The sequence below is a fragment of the Callithrix jacchus genome, chromosome 17 (genome assembly GCF_049354715.1).
Source record: "Callithrix jacchus isolate 240 chromosome 17, calJac240_pri, whole genome shotgun sequence".
Classification (NCBI taxonomy): domain Eukaryota; kingdom Metazoa; phylum Chordata; class Mammalia; order Primates; family Cebidae; genus Callithrix; species Callithrix jacchus.
The window spans coordinates 52,951,698-52,968,494 of record NC_133518.1 but is presented as its reverse complement, the minus strand read 5'-3'; the positions used below and the strand labels follow the sequence as shown (position 1 = coordinate 52,968,494).

Sequence of the window (16,797 nt, the reverse complement as noted above, 5' to 3'; positions counted from 1 at the left end):
AGATCCTTGAAGAACCACCACACTGTCTTCCACATGGTTGAACTAATTTGCACTCCCACCAACAGTGTAAAAGTGTTCCTATTTCTCCACATCCGCTCCAGCATCTGTGGTATCCTGATTTTTTTAATTTATTTTTTTGGTTGTACTTTAGCTTCTGGGGTGCATGTGCAGATCATGAAAGATCGTTGTATAGGGAAGATGGCTGAATAGGAACAGCTCTGGAATGCAGTTCCCAGCGAGAACAGCGCAGAGGGTGAGTGAACACCGTGTTTCCAAACAAGTTTTCACTGCCCACAGACCAGGAGATTCCCAGGCCAAAAAGTACCACAAGTTTTTAGCGTGGTGGTTTCAGCCAGTGCCAGGTCAGTGCACAGAAACTCACTGGGCAGACGTTTCGTCTGGTGCCTGGAACGCCTGGGAGACAGCTGCCCATTCAACTGAAAGGGCGGGGGCTGAGACAGGGAACCAGGCGATCTGACTTGGTGGGTACTACCCCCACAAAACTAGCAATCTGAAACGCTCTGGATTGAGAGCTTCACAGCAAGCACAGCTGGACCCAGGATGGTCCAGCTCAGTGTGGGGGAGGGCAACAACCACTACCGAGGCAGTTCACGCAGCAGATGGACAGAGCCTGCAGCAGCCCAGCAACACCTCTGCTGGCAAACTGTGACTAGACTACTTCATGCAGGGCAGGGTATCTGTGAAAAAATGCAGCAGCACAACAGGAACTTATAAATAAAGCCAACCTTCATAGGACAGAGCACCTAGGAAAAGAGGCGGTTATGAGTTCAGCTGCAGCAGGCTTAAAGGTACCTGCCCAGCAGCTCTGCATGGAACCTCAGAGCTCCCAGCACAGCAGTTGAGCTCCTAAAAAGTACAGACTGTCTCCTCAAGCAACTCCCCAACCCATATATACCCTAAGAGACACCTCATAAAGGAGAGCTCAAGCTGACATCTGGCAGGTACCCTTCTGGGACAAGGATAGCAGAGGAAGAAACCAGTGGCAACCCTTGCCATTATGCATTCCCCATAGGTGATCCCCAGGTGAGTGAGGACTGGAGTGGACCTCCAGCAGTCCTGCAGCAGAGGGGCCTGACTGTTAGAAGGAAAACTAAGGAAAAGAAAGAAATAGCTTCAACACCAACAAACAGGACATCTACTCAGACACCCCATCAGAAAGTTACCAGCTACAAAGACCACAGGTAGATAAAGCCCCTAAAGTGGTTAGAAATCAGTGCAAAAAGGATGAAAACACCAAAAACCAGAATGCCTCTCCTCCTCCAAGGGATCACAACTCCTCACCAGCTAGGGATCAAAGATGGATGGAGAATGAATCTGATGAATTGACAGAAACAGGCTTCAGAAGGTGGGTAATAACAAACTTCTCAGAGCTAAAAGAACATGTGCTAACCCAATGCAAAGAAACTAAGAACCCAGAAAAAAGGTTAGATGAGCTGCTAACTAGAATAAACACTTAGAGAAGAATATAAATGACTTGATGGATCTGAAAAACACAGCATGAGAACTTCACGAAGCATACACAAGCTTCAATAGCTGAATCAACCAAGCAGAAGAAAGGATATCAGAATTGAAAACCAACTCAATGAAATAAAATGAGATGGCATGAATAGAGAAAAAGGAGTGAAAAGAAATGAACAAAGCCTCCAAGAAATATGGGATTATGTGAAAAGACCTAATCTGCATTTGATCAATGTACCTGATTGTGACAGGGAGAATGAATCCAAGCTGGAAAACACTCTTCAGGATATTATCCAGGAGAACTTCCCCAGCCTAGCAAGGCAGGCCAATATTCAAGTCCAGGAAATACAGAGAACACTGCAAAGATATTCCTCAAGAAGAGCAACCCCAAGGCACATAATTGTCAGATTGACCAGGGTTGAAATGAAGGAAAAAGTGCTAAGGGCAGCCAGAGAGAAAGGTCAAGTTACCCACAAAGGGAAGCCCATCAGACTCACAGCAGATCTCTCAGCAGAAACCATACAAGCCAGAAGAGAGTGGGGGCCAATACTGAACATCCTTAAAGAAAAGAACTTTCAACCTAGAATTTTATATCCAGCCAAACTAAGCTTCATACGTGAAGGAAAAATAAAATCCTTTATGGACAAGCAATTGCTGAGAGATTTCTTCACCACCAGGCCTGCCTTACAAGAGCTCCTGAAAGAAGCACTAAACATAGAAAGGAACAACCAATAGCAGCCACTCCAAAAACGTACCAAATGGTAAAGACTATCAACACAATGAAGATGTGTCAACTAATGGGCAAAACATCCAGTTAGCATCAAAATGTCAGGATCAAATTCACATAAAACAGTATTAACCTTAAATGTAAATGGACTAAATGCCCCAATCAGAAGACACAGACTGGCAAATTAGATAAAAAGTCAAAACCTATCAGTGTGCTTTATTCAGGAAACCTATCTCGTGTGCAAGTAAACACATAGGCTAAAAATAGAGGGATGGGGAAGATTTATTAAGCAAATGGAGAGCAAAAAAAAGCAGGAGTTGCAATCCTAGTCTCTGATAAAATGGACTTTAAACCAGCAAAGATAAAAAGAAACAAAGAAGGGCATTACAGAATGGTAAAAGGATCAATGCATCAAGAAGAGCTAACGATCCTAAATATACACACCCAATACAGGAACACCCAGGTACATAAAGCGAGTTCTTAATGACCTACACAGTGATGTAGACTTCCACACAATAATAGTGGGAGACTCTAATACTCCACTGTCAGTATTAGATCAATGAGACAGAAAATTAACAGGGATATCCAGGACTTGAACTCAGATCTGAACCAAGCAGACCTAAAGACATCTACAGAAATTTCCACCCCAGATCCCCAGAATATATATTCTTCTCAGCACTGCATGGCACCTACTCTGCAATTGACCACATAATTGGAAGTAAATCAGTACTCAGCAAATGCAAAAGAATGGAAATCATAACAGTCTCTCAGGCCACAGTGCAAACAAATTAGAACTCAGGATTAAGAAACTAACTCAGAACTAGACAACTTCATGGAAACTGAAAACTGGCTCCTGAATGTCAATTGGATAAACAATGAAATGAAGGCAGAAATAAAGATGTACTTTGAAACCAATGAGAATGAAGACACAACGTATCAGAATCTCTGGGACACATTTAAAGCAATGCCTAGAGGGAAATTTATAGCAATAAATGCCGACATGAGAAGCCGGGAAAGATAAAAATGTGACACTCTATCATCAAAATTGAAAGACCTAGAGGAGCAAGATTAAAAAAAAAACCTCAAAACCTAGCAGAAGACAAGAAATACCTAAGATCAGAGCAGAACTGAAGGAGATTGAGACACAAACAATCCTTCAAAAAATCAATAAATCCAGGAGCTGGTTTTTTGAAAAGATCTACTAAATAGATCACTAGCCAGATTAATAGAAAAGAAAAGGGAGAAGAATCTAATAGATGCAATAAAAAACGATAAAGGGGAAATCACCACTGACTCAACAGAAATACAAACTACAATCAGAGACTACTACAAACAACTCTATGCACATAAACCAGTAAACCTGGAAGAAATGGATAAATTCCTGGACACTTGCACCCACCCAAGCCTAAACCAGGAAGAAGTTGAAACCTTGAATAGACCAATAACAAGGGCTGAAGTTGAGGCAGCAATTAATAGCCTACCCACCAAAAAAAGTCAAGGTCCAGATGGGTTCACAGCTGAATTCTACCAGATGTCAATTTTAGATCTTTCCTTGCTTCTTACATGGGCATTTATTGCTATAAATTTCCCTCTAGACATTGCTTTAAATGTGTCCCAGAGATTCTGGTATGTTGTGTCTTCGTTCTTGTTGGTTTCAAAGAACATCTTTATTTCTGCCTTCATTTCTTTGTTTATCCAGTAAAAATTCAGGAGCCAGTTGTTCAGTTTCCATGAAGCTGTGCGGTTCTGAGTTAGTTTCTTAATTCTGAGTTCTAATTTGATTGCCCCGTGGTCTGAGAGACTGTTTGTAATGATGTCTATTCTTTTGCATTTGCTAAGGAGTGATTTACTTCCAATTATGTGGTCAATTTTAGAGTAGGTGCAATGCGGTGCTGAGAAGAATGTATGTTCTGTGGATTTGGGGTGGAGAGTTCTGTAGATGTCTATTAGGTCCTCTTGGTCCAGATCTGAGTTTAAGTCCTGGATATTCTTGTTAATTTTCTGTCTTATTGATCTAATATTGACAGTGGAGTGTTGAAGTCTCCCACTATTATTGTGTGGGAGTCTAAGTCTCTTTGCAGGTCGTTGAGAACTTGCCTTATGTATCTGGGTGCTCCTGTACTGGGTGCATATGTATTTAGGATCGTCAGCTCTTCTTGCTGCATTGATCCTTTTACCATTCTGTAATGCCCTTCTTTGTCTCTTTTGATCTTTGTTGGTTTAAAGTCTATTTTATCATAGACTAGGATTGCAACCCCTGCTTTTTTTTGCCCTCCATTTGCTTGGTAAATCTTCTGCCATCCCCTTTATTCAGCCATCTTGGCAGAGCTCCCCCAAAATAATGTTTTTATTATTAACGTTTTTATTAAGAAGTGAATTTGAGCAATTTTTCACACCCACAAATGCCATTTTTCAGCAAGTAAATTCTTTGATAGCTACTGTGTCAATATAATATAACTGCAATCATTCTAAGCACTGCCACTCCCAATTTGTAATGAATGAACATGGTCTTCATAGAGGCCACATTGAGATATAACAATAAGTTTATTCTTATTATAGCCTTATAATAGCCTTCATTCAGTATTTTGGTAATAAAGCCATTACCCTCTTCAGAAAACTAAAAAAGAAAGGAAAAATATAGATGACATCTTTCGGCAGCTGCCTGCTGCTGAGGGCTCCCACCACCCACCCTCCATCTGCCCCATGACAGCTAAGATAAATAGCATCCTCTTTCTATAAAGAGATTCCCCCTCCCCACAGGGTGGGTATAGTGAAAAACATGTCAAAAAGTATCTTTTGATCTTTTCGTATTTCCTGGGAGAAGGGGCACAAAGGTTGACATGAGTCTATAGGGTTTCCCTATCACAAATCATTTGGTTGCCCAGCTCCACAAACATTAATGCTGACACTATGATTAGATATGCAGAGAGAGGCAAGATGTCTGGGGCCGAATCTGGGTACCTGGAGAAAGCCCCAGCCTAACAGTGTGTGCTGTCACATTCTGAGTCATCTTGACTGAATTATGGGACTTAATGGGTCTGCAGGATGTAGCTGGAAGTTTTAGTATGATGAAGACACTTTTTGCTCTTCAAAGGTATGACTACATCTGAGATATAATTTCAAAGTATGTGAAAAAGAGGAAATCGGTTGGGCTCTTATAAAGGAAATTGGTATCTCCTTTCTCTTCTCAGCTTCCCCCTCTCTGTCCTACTCTCCCAAAAGATTGGCAAATTATTTGTATATGATATTATATGGCAGTTTGAAAGTTCTTATCTCTTAGAGATTTATGTACTCATTTATTCAGCAAGAAGTTTTGAGTGTCTGCTTTAAATCATGTGTTGGAAATACCATGGTGAGCAGGATGGGCATGGCCTCTGCCTTTCTGGAGCTTACCATCTACCTGGGATATTAGAAGGGATTTTTACTTCAGCAGACATAAAGCGCCAGTCATTGTGCTGAATCAGTGGTTCTCAAACTTAAGGGTGCATCAGGATCACCTGGAGAGCTTGTTCAACAACACTTTGCTGACCTTCATCTCAGTTTCTGATTAAGTAGGTTTATTTCTAATAAGAGCCCAGGTGATATTGTTCTTGCTCTTCTGGGGATTGCCCTTTAATAACCGTTCTGCCAAACTTGTCACATGCATGTGCTCAAGGCATTCTAATGGTTAAAACCATTTGGGATGATGGTGGGCACACAGGCTGAGATCTTCTAAATATCTCAAAGAAACTAAGTTCCTTTAGAGGAAACTTGGTTTTATCTTCAGGAAAAGTTCCTGTTTTATGAAAACAGTCTTTAAAAAAATGGTTAATGTATATCTGGATCCATTTAGAAGTTTAAAGAGCTAATGCAGTAGATGAAGTAACATGGCGTGTCTCATTTAACAGTTGCATCTCTATGTCATTTTCTCCTTGAAGGTCTTTTAAGATAGAGCAATAGTTCTCAAAGAGTGTTTCCAGATGAATGGCATAGTTAAAAATGCAGAATTACAGACCCCATCCCAGACCTACTGAATCAGGAACGCTGGGTGTGGGAGCAGGAATCTGTTTTAACAAGCCTTGCAGCTGATTCTGAGGCACACTCAAGTTTGGCACATCTGAGATAGATGGTAGTGAGCACTGGGTTCAGGGTGAATCTGATTCTCCCAGGACAGTTTACCAGGATGACTAAGCTTCAGTTTTTCTATCTTGTAAGTCAAAAATCTATCCCTTCTTGTCTGACATCTTTCAGAGCTACAGGGAAGATAATCATGACATTTATCTATGAAATGGTTTTACTAGCAAAGATGAAAATTCTTAACTAACCATAAGTAGACTAATTCAGTGGAAGAAAGGGGATTTAGATGTGGTGGTGTGACTGTTGGTTGGTCATTAACCTGTCTGAGCCTTACTTTTCCTATCTGAAAAGTGGGCATAAAAATGTCATTCTAGTCTACATTGAAGGGTTGTTGCAAAGATCAAATGGTATCGGATTTAGTAGTATCAAATGTATATCAATTTGCTTTTTAAACTGTAAAATGCACACAAATATAAAGGTTATAGCTTTGGGCTGCTCACCCTTAGCTTTGTTCTTTTCTATCAACAAAATGGGAATAGTTCCATTACTTATACCTCCATGGAGATTGTAAGTAACTGAGACAACTAATAGCACAACTTGAGCTCTTCTAAGGTAAAGTTTTTCTTTTGTTTACGTTTCATCTTTAACATACAAAGGTTGAAATATGTATAAACAGTATAAAATCTTTTATATTTTATTATAGTGTATACTTTTATTTGAACTATTCACATTCTAGAGCAGTAGTTCTGAGAATGCAGCCCCCAGACCGGCAGCATCAGCATCACCTGGGAACTTGTGAGTAAGGCATATTCTCAGATACCACACCAGACCTACTGGATCAGCAAGTGTTGGGGTGGGGCCCAGAGGTCTGTTTTCACAAGCCCGCAGGTGATCCTGATGCTCACACGAGTCTTAGAGAAAGGCATTTACTTGGGTCTTAATTGAAGGACCGTCCTTTTCCTGTAACAGGGTGATAGCTTCATTTTTCCAGGATGGACTTGAAATATCTGTGTCCAAGCTCATGCAGCCATTATTGGATTCCTTCATAAAGATATTCTGTCACTGCTTTCCCGGCATACAGAAGATTTGGAATGCCACTCCAGTACTTTCATTATGAGGCTGACTTCAGGGTGCAAGGAAATTAAAGCTATTTATCAGACTCTTTCCCCTTAGTGACAGGAGAAAGGAGCCTTAGCCTAACAAGGCTTCAGATTGGGTCCATGTATGAAAAACATGCAGCTTGACAAACACAGTTTAAATGGACTTACATTTATTTTGACTTTTCCCTTTGAAAATGAAAATGAGTTCTTTTGTGAGCAGCACCAAATTAGTGGTGCTTACTTAAGAAATACTGGAGATAGATTCATTCTAGTCACAACTTAGGTGGCAGAATGGCACTCTCCCCTGGACATTTCTTTCCTTCTTCCCCTTCCTAGAAGGAAATCCTAGGTAGGAGAGGGAAAGGAACTAAGACTGTGTGTACACAATGAGCTATGTTTTGGGAAGAGGAGCTTAGTATTTTAGCAAAAGCTTTGTGTTGTAGAGATATGACTTGATCAACTGCCTATGTTTTTAAGTCAAGTTTTATTGGGACATAGCCACACTCATTCATTTATGTATTGTCTGTTTTCACACTACAAAGGCAGAGTTAGATACTTGTGCCAGGGACCACGTAGTCTGCAAAGCCGAAAATTTTTTACCATCTAGCCCTTTACAGAATGTATTTGTCAACCCCTATAGCAGAGGTTTCTTCTGAGCTGCTTGAAGGAAATGTAGATAGAACCAGTGGACAGGAAGGACAGTGGGAGGTGAACAGTGTGGTGAAATGCCTAAGGGTTCCTATAGGTTCAGCAGAAAGGAAACCAGAGAGAGGCAAGATTCCATATTGCCCATTTCAGCTGGTTTCAGTATGGATTTTGAGAAGTTACTCTATTTGAAATAAAGAAATGTTTTAAACTCGGGTATCTATTTGCAGTTGTCTAATGCAGTCATACACTGCATGACAATCTTTTGGTCAATGACAGACTGCATATACAATGTTGGTCCCATTAATGAAGGTGAAAAATTCCTAACACCTAGCGCTATCATAGCCATTATAACATTGCAGAGTAGCGTATCACTCACATGTCTGTGGTGATGCAAATAACCCTCTACTGCCGATCATATAAAGATGTAATACGTATAATTATGTACAGTATAATGATAACAAATGACTGTTACTACTTTATGTATTTACTTTGGTTTTTTGTTTTTTTGAGGTGTGGACTCACTCTGTCACCCAGGCTGGAGTGCAATGGCACAATCTCGGCTCACTGCAACCACCATCTTAGAGGCTCAAGTGATCCTCTCACTTCAGCCTCCTAAGTAGTTGGGACCACACGTGTGTGAAGCCACACCCAGCAAATTTTTTGTATTTTTGGTAAAGAGGGGGTTTTGGCATTTTGCCCAGGCTGGTCTTGAACTCCAGCCACCACACCTGGTCTGCTATGCTTTTTATTATTATTATTTTAAAGTGTACTCCTACTTATTAAAAAAAATTAACTGTAATACAGCCTCGGCCAGGCACGGTGGCTCACGCCTATAATCCCAGCACTTTGGGAGGGTGAGGCGGGTGGATCACAAGGTCAAGAGATCGAGACCATCCTGGTTAATGAGGTAGAACCCCGTCTCTACTAAAAATACAAAAATTAGCTGGGCATGGTGGTGAGCACTTGTAGTCCCAGCTACTCAGGAGGCTGAGGCAGGAGAATTGCTTGAACCCAGAAGGCAGAGGTTGCGGTGAGCTGAGATCGTGCCATTGCACTCCAGTCTGGGTAACAAGAGCGAAACTCCATCTCAAAAAAAAAAAAAAAAAATACAGCCTCAGTGGGTCCTTCAGGAGGTATTTCAGAAGAAGGCACTGTTATCACAGTAGATGGAGGCTCCGTGTGTGTTACTGCCCCTAGAGACCCTCTAGTGGGACAAGATGAGGTGGAAGACATTAAAATGTCATTAAATGAAGACATTAAATGTCGGTGATCCTGGCACTGTGTAGGAGTAGCCTAAGGGGTGTGTTTGTGTTTTCATTTTTAACAAAAGAGTTGAAAAAGAAAAAAATGCTTATGGAATATCTCCTAGTCAGGAGAGATACAAAGAAAGAAAATATTTTTGTACAGCTGTACAATGTGTTTGTGTTTTAAGCTAAGTGTTGTAATAGCCAAAAAGTTTAAAAAACTCACAGTAAGCTGTTTATTGTTGAAGAAAAGAAGACTTTTTAAATAAATGTAGTGTAGCCTAAGTGCACAGTGTTTATAACATCTGTGGTGGTGTACAGTAATGTCGTGGTCCTTCACATTCACTCACTCACCCACAGCAACCTCCAGCCCTGCAGGCTCCATTCATGGTAAGGGTCCTGTACAGGTGTGCCATTTACAAAATCTTTTACACTGTATTTTTACTGTATATTTTTAATGTTAAAATATATAAATACTATATTACAATTGTCTACAGTATTCAGTGTAGTAACTTTCTGTATAGGGTTGTAGCCTAGGAGCAATAGGCTATACCATCTAGGTTTTTATAAGTGCACTCTGTGATGTTCGCAATGATGAAATCACCTGAATGATATATTTCTCAGAACATATCCTCATTGTTAAGTGATGCATGACTGTTATTTCTTCCCAGTGTTGGGTATTACAGGTAAAACTCCTGAGTGTTTGCCTTATTACTTCCAATAGTAACTAATTAACGTTTGTTTGATACATACTTTGCATCCGTTAGTTATACCATGTAATGGTCACAACAATTCCGCGAGATGAATATTATCATTTTTATTTTATAGATGAGAAAACCGAAGTACAGAAAGTTTAAATAACACAATGTTACAGAGTTATTGCTACAACCTTGATTTAAATGCAGATTTTTTTTTTTATGCCAAAGCCAGCATTCTAAAGGAGTGTTTTTGAATGTTGGCCTCTCTAGCTAGGTTGGGATGTTTTTCAAATTGCAGATTGAGAAGTCTAGTGAGTTGCAACTAGCATAAAAACAAATAATAATTGAATAGAATGAAAAACACCAGAGTGTGTGTCACATGTAGTTGGATATGCAGGTCTTGATGTATGAAACTGTTGCTTCAACTATATATTTATGTGTATGCATATGTAAGCACATTTCTGTGCACGGGGTAACAATGTGAATGGTATTTCTTACCATGCCATAGTTTGAAAGCCAAAGGACTGGACAAGGAGGAATGAAGATAAATTAAAAAATGGGAGAGCAAGAGGGAAAAATCTGAATGGGTGAGAGAATGGACAACTGTCAAAGGGACAAAGAGACTCAGGGAGAGGGAGAGGAAGTAGAAGAGAGTGTGGAGAGAGAGAGAATGGACAAGTTGGAGGAAGAGACAGATTCAGGGAGAGTTGAGGGTGGGCAAGAGAAGGAAGACGTCCTATGGTTCTGTCAGTCATTTCACTCAGCAAGCACATGCCCCTACTTGATGGCAGAACTGGAGATTTCTCAGGGGATTTTAGTTTTCATACACTTCTCATGCTGTGATCCCCTTGCCATTCTCAGTGTAAGTCAAAGATTTTTATTAAACATGGTTTCTAGTCATTATATCCAAAATACACCTGCACATGTATGTTTATCACAGCACAGTTCACGATTGCAAGGATATGAAACCAACCTAAGGGCCAATCACTGATGAGTGGATAAAGACAATGTGGCACATAGAGACCATGGAATACTACTCAGCCATTAAAAAAAGAATGAAGTACTGTCTTTTGCAGCAACTTGGATGGAGCTGGAGGCGTTATTCCAAGTGAAGTAACTCAGGAATGGAAAACCAAATACCAAATATTCTCACTTATAAGTGGGAGCTAAACTATGGGTACACAAAGGCATGCAGAGTGGGATAATGGACTTTGGAGACTCAGAAAGGAGAAGGGTGAGAGTGGGGTAAGGGATAAAAACCACATATTGGGTACAGTGTATGCTACTTGGGTGAGGGTGCACTAAAATCTCAGACTTCATCGCTACAGAAGTCACCCACGTAACCAAAAACCACTTGTACCCAAAAGCTATTGAAGTTATATATGCATGTACATGCATGTATAGGTATGTGTTTTATATATATGTATACATATTCAGACATGTGCAGGTGTCTTCTTGATGTGAAGTAACTCAGGAATGGAAAACCAAATACCAAGTGATATTTGACTAGAAGCCATGTTTAATAAAAATATATGATTTAAATATTAATAATAAAAAATAAAAAATGTGGCTTCTCCATACCAATATTCTCTCTCATCTGATGCTCACCTGAAAATCAGTGATCTGAACTGGTCTGAAGGGAAAATACACTGTATTGAAATTGCTGAGATAAGGTCTGAGGTCCCCATTATACCCCTTTCTAAAGAATTTACAAAGGTGATTTTGAATGTATGTAATTTTTGTCTTTCGAGCTAATTTTTATCTTACTGCACAGCAGCCTTTTATGTTTTACTGGGAAAAAATAGATAAAAACCACATTTTAATGTCTTTTGTTACCAGGGAATTCTACATCCGTTAAGTATTTTATTTTCAAAGGATTCTGGACTCAGTTAATGAAAAGCCCATTTTTATAGACATGGAAATTGAGTGAACATTTGTATGAAACTTCCCTGCCTACTGATGCTTTCATGAGAATTCTATTACCAAATCATAGTAGCCACCCTACTAGATTACCCTTATATTAATTTCACCACAGAAATTGGAGCTCTGTGAGCTTAAGTCTCTTGCACAAATTTTCATCTAAAAGTTGGTAGAGCTAGATTCCAATCTTGATTCTCTGACCCCAAATTTCATGTTTTTCCCACTAGACAGGAAATAGCAACAATAGGTTGAAAAATAATGTGTTACAATTTAGAAGAAAAGTTTCATGTTTAAGTCTGAACATGGTGGAGAGTCTAAAATGCCGACTGTTTTGCTGCAGTTGAATATTATAATTTTCTCCTACCCCGACCCAAGGGTAGTTCTTTACTTCTAGGCCACCATTAGTAAATTAGAGTTTATATTGTTATGCTTTGCTGTGATCCATTCTTGGCCTTTCTTCATTGAAGATTGTTAAAAACACTGACTTTATTTTAGTTACTAATAATGTTGCATCAAGTAACTTGAGTAGATGCTTATTGTCTTCAGCTTAAGTGGGTATTCCTTTTTAAAATAAGTGCTGAATGTAAGGTTGGGCAAGTAGGACCCACCAGAGTGAACTCCATCTCAAAAGCCATCATTACCTGTTAGAAAAAAATTGTGCTTTCCCCAGCTTGCCAAAACGCTGCTGCTGTATATCCTATTCATCTTGTTTGGTCCTACCAGTAACATTAAAAAAATATATCTAGGAAAAATGCTGCGGTAGTTTTTCTCCAACTACCTATGCTGAAAATTTTATGTGTGTTGTGTAATAATAGGACCTTTCAGCCCGGACATCTTGTCCTACCTTTGCTCCTAAATTTCCTCATTTTTAATAAAGATTCATGCCTCCAAATGTTAAGATGTTAAAGCATATTATTTATTCTTGTTTCATGATTTTTTCTTACCTTCAAAAGGTAGTTGCTAATGGAAATGTTCCTCCTTTACTCCACTGGTTTTATTTTGCTGAGTGTTTATTACATTCAACCAGATACTTTCAGGAAGCTAAGATTCAGCTCTGCACGCCATAGAATCTTTGTCAGTGCGAGCAAAATATACATCCCTGTAAAAAGACAGGATATTCTTCCCTCATTATAATTTTAATAACCGGGAGTGTCTGACTGTTGCTTGTTCATTATTTCAGAGATCCCAGAAGACCCACTTGTGGCTGAAGAGTATTATGCTGATACATTTGATTCCTATTGTGAAGAGAGTGATGAGGAGGAAGAAGGAACAGTGTTATCAGGACCAGAGAAAGAAATCAAGAAGGAATCCCAGCCTGCTTACAGAACAAACCAACAGGTATATGATCTCCCTACCAGAAACTGTGGAACTGTTCAAGGTACTGATTGGACTGTCTCCCAGAGAGTAAAGGAAGTCTTATAAGGTGAAGTTGGGGACGCAGGGACTAGGGTTATTATAATAGCTCCTTGTGATAAGTCTGTCTTTTCAAGGTCCAGAGGCAGGCAGGGCCTTATGGAATTTGGAGAATCTGATCTGGACCATGTTGATGAGGGAAGAGCTGGAGAGCACTGTACTTATCGGGGGTTTGGGGAATGGTACACACTACACTGCACACTGAGGAGGGTTTCGTATACATCTATTGAATTAAAAAATGCAGGTATCTCTTTAGCAGAGAGATTCTTTTTTTTTTTTTGAGACTCAGTCTTGTTCTGTTGCCGGACTGGAGTGCAGTGGTGCTATCTCAGCTCACTACAACCTCCACCTCCCGGGTTCATGCAATTCTCCTGCCTCAGCCTCCCAAGTAGCTGCCCACCACCATGCCTGGCTAATTTTTTGTGTTTTAGTAGAGATGGGGTTTCACTGTGTTGGCCAGGATGGTCTCCATCTCCTGACCTCGTGATCTGCCTGCCTTGGCCTCCCAAAGTGCTGGGATTACAGGCATGAGCCACCGTGCCTGGCCTGGATTTTCCATATACTTTCTTCTGGTAATGCTGTTTTGGGGTCATATTCACAAATTGAATGGAAAGACAAATTTGTAAAGACTGACTTAGTTCTGGGGATCAGAGCCAAAGATCCTGGGCTTAGGGGATGATCTTTCTAGCTACTTTTAGCCTCTGAGGATACATTCTTGCTTAAGTGGTGAGGTCTCTCTAAGTATATGCCCTCTTTAACTATAGCAAGATCAAGCCTTATATGGGCCATAGGCCAAGAAACACCCCTAGTATGTGCTCTCTGTGTTGGGTGTCTGCAAGAGAGAAAAAAGGAAGAGACATATGAACAGAAAGGAGAAAACTTTGAGCAGTGTATACACACATACCTCATTTTCTTCTTACCTTCCAATCCTAAACTTCCACAAGTTACAGAAGCTTTTATTAACTGAGAACCATTCAGCTACTAAAATAAAAGTCAGCCAAGGGGCACCTAAGTCGGTGAAAACCCAGCTAGAGGAGATGATTTTTGGAGTGAAGATTATTTACTCAAAAAATCCATTCAACCATTTTTTTAAATTGTACTTTAGGTTCTGGGGAACTATGCAGATCATGCAGGATTGTTGCATAGGTACACACATGGCAAGGTGGTTTGCTGCCTTCCTCCCCTCCATTATCTATATCTGGTATTTCTCCCCATGTTATCCTTCCCCACCCTCTCCACCCCGCACTATCCCTTCCCTAGTCCCCCACAATCGACCACAGTGTGTGTGATGCTCCCCTCCCTGTGTCCATGTGTTATAATTGTTCAACACCCACCCATGACTGATACTACGTAGTATTTGTGTTCTTGTATCAGTTTGCTGGGAATGATGGTTTCTGGATTCATCCATGTCCCTATGAAGGACATGAACTCATCATTTTTTATGGCTGTGTAGTATTCCATAATGTATATGTTTCACGTTTTCATTATCCAGTCTATTGTTGAGGGACATTTTGGTTGGTTCCAGGTCTTTGCTATTGTAAACAGTGCCACAACAAACATACGTCTGCATGTGTCTTTGTAATAGAACAATTTATAATTCTTTGGGTATATACCCAGTAATCGGATTGTTGGGTCAAATGGTATTTCTAGGTCCTTGAGGAATCACCACACTGTCTTCTGCAATGGTGGCACTATTTTGCACTCCCACCAACAGTGTAAAAGTGTTCCTATTTCTCCACATCCTCTCCAGCATCTGTTGTCTCCAGATTTTTTAATGATTGCCATTCTAACTGGCATGAGGTGGTATCTCAATGTAGTTTTGATTTGAATTTCTCTGATGACCAGTGATGATGAGCATTTTTTCATATTTGTTGGCCTCATGTATGTCTTCTTTTGTAAAGTGTCTGTTCATATCCTTCAGCCACTTTTTGATGGGGTTGTTTTTTTTTTGTAAATCTGTTTTAGTTCTATGTAGATTCTGGATATTAGCCCTTGTCAGATGAGTAGATTGCAAACATTTTTTCCCATTTTGTTGGTTGCCATTTCAGTCTAATAATTGTTTCCTTTGCTGTACAGAAGCTCTGGAGTTTAATTACATCCCATTTGTCTATTTTGGCTTTTGTTGCCATTGCTTTTGGTGTTTTAGCCATGAAGTCCTTGCCTATGCCTATGTCTTGAATGGTTTTGCCTAGATTTTCTAGGGTTTTTATGGTGTTTTAGATCTTTAATCTATCTGGAGTTAATTTTTGTGTCAGGTGTCAGGAAGGGGTCCAGTTTCTGCTTTCTGCACATAGATAGCCAGTTTTCCCAACACCATTTATCAAACAGGGAATCCTTTCCCCATTGCTTGTTTTTGTCAGGATCTCAAGTCAATGCTTTTGCTACTATAGAATATATATTGACCTAGAATGTGTTTGGCATAAGGGAAACAGGACTGGGAATCACAATAGAGTAATTTGTATAATTGCAAATTACCTGTCTCTTATACATTTGTTTTCTTCCAGTAATTCAATATAGTTTCTCCTTCCCCAAAGGTGATGAGTGTGATCTCTTCCCTTTCGGGTTATTTTCATTAGCAACATACAAATTACACTACAGAATTTAGTATTGAGACCTCAGTCATGGTTAACTTTGTGAATTGAGAGAGACCTACTGCCATCTCTCACGTTGGCCTCTTCTCCCCTTTTCCTGGTCTTGCCCTTGACCTCTGAGTATGCCAGGTATGGCAGGGTCTGCTTAGGTGGTCATCATACCAATGCCTTCCATGTGCGTAATCAGATCAAAGTTGATTCCCCTTCCTTTAGATGGAGCCAAATTTACATAGTTATTATTTGGATGAGAGAAGTGCTTTCTAAAAGAAAAACAGCCATGGACTTCATTGAGATTGATTGCTGAGTTCTTTGTGCCACCTATGACAATCTTTTCAGTAGCAGTGTCTCCAAAGAAGTTGTATTAAGCACCTAATTGCTGCTGATTGCTGGCTGTGTCTCCGCTGTGATAAGCAGAGCATCAATAACACCTTTATCACAGCCATTATCATATTGTTGATGGCTCCTCTGCCAAGTCTGTGGTCACTGAATTGGAACCAGCATCTTAGATCTCAGGAGAATTGAGTTTATAGCTGTCATCATAACAGGGTTCTCCACAACATTTGTGCGACTTGTCACTAAAAAGTGTTTTATGTGCTCTAATGGACATGGCTTAGGGCTGCAGGTTGATGGATGTTTTCACAGACTCCTCTGTCTTTGCCTTGCTGCCTTGACTATGATTTTTCTCTCCAGGACTAATAAATGGCTCAGATGCATCCAGTAATACACAGACTAAGTGGACAATAAAGACTTGACACAGAACTTCCTCTGGAAGGGCTTTATTTAATGAATGTGGCTCTCACTGGGGCTTGTTTTAAGAAGGCTCTTCAGGACTATGGTTTTTGTTCTTCCTAAGATGAAAGGTAGCAGAGGTCCACTATTCCAGTCAATTCTGAAGTTCTCAATGCTTTTCCCCCAAATATT

The 16,797-nt window shown here is 40.1% G+C and overlaps 1 protein-coding gene across 10 annotated transcripts in view; it reads left to right on the top strand.

The window, feature by feature from the left end:
* NEK11 (NIMA related kinase 11) overlaps nucleotides 1-16,797 on the top strand; it is a 330,810-nt gene that overhangs the window by 175,262 nt on the left and 138,751 nt on the right. For 9 of the 10 annotated variants that reach the window (XM_035278793.3, XM_008983840.5, XM_035278785.3 and 6 more), the window contains one exon: nucleotides 13,053-13,210. In XM_035278793.3, coding sequence (XP_035134684.1) covers nucleotides 13,053-13,210 — 158 coding nt within the window. Of the gene's footprint in view, nucleotides 1-13,052; nucleotides 13,211-16,797 lie in introns of those variants that run through there. The other variant, XR_013528645.1, reaches the window with a different exon arrangement.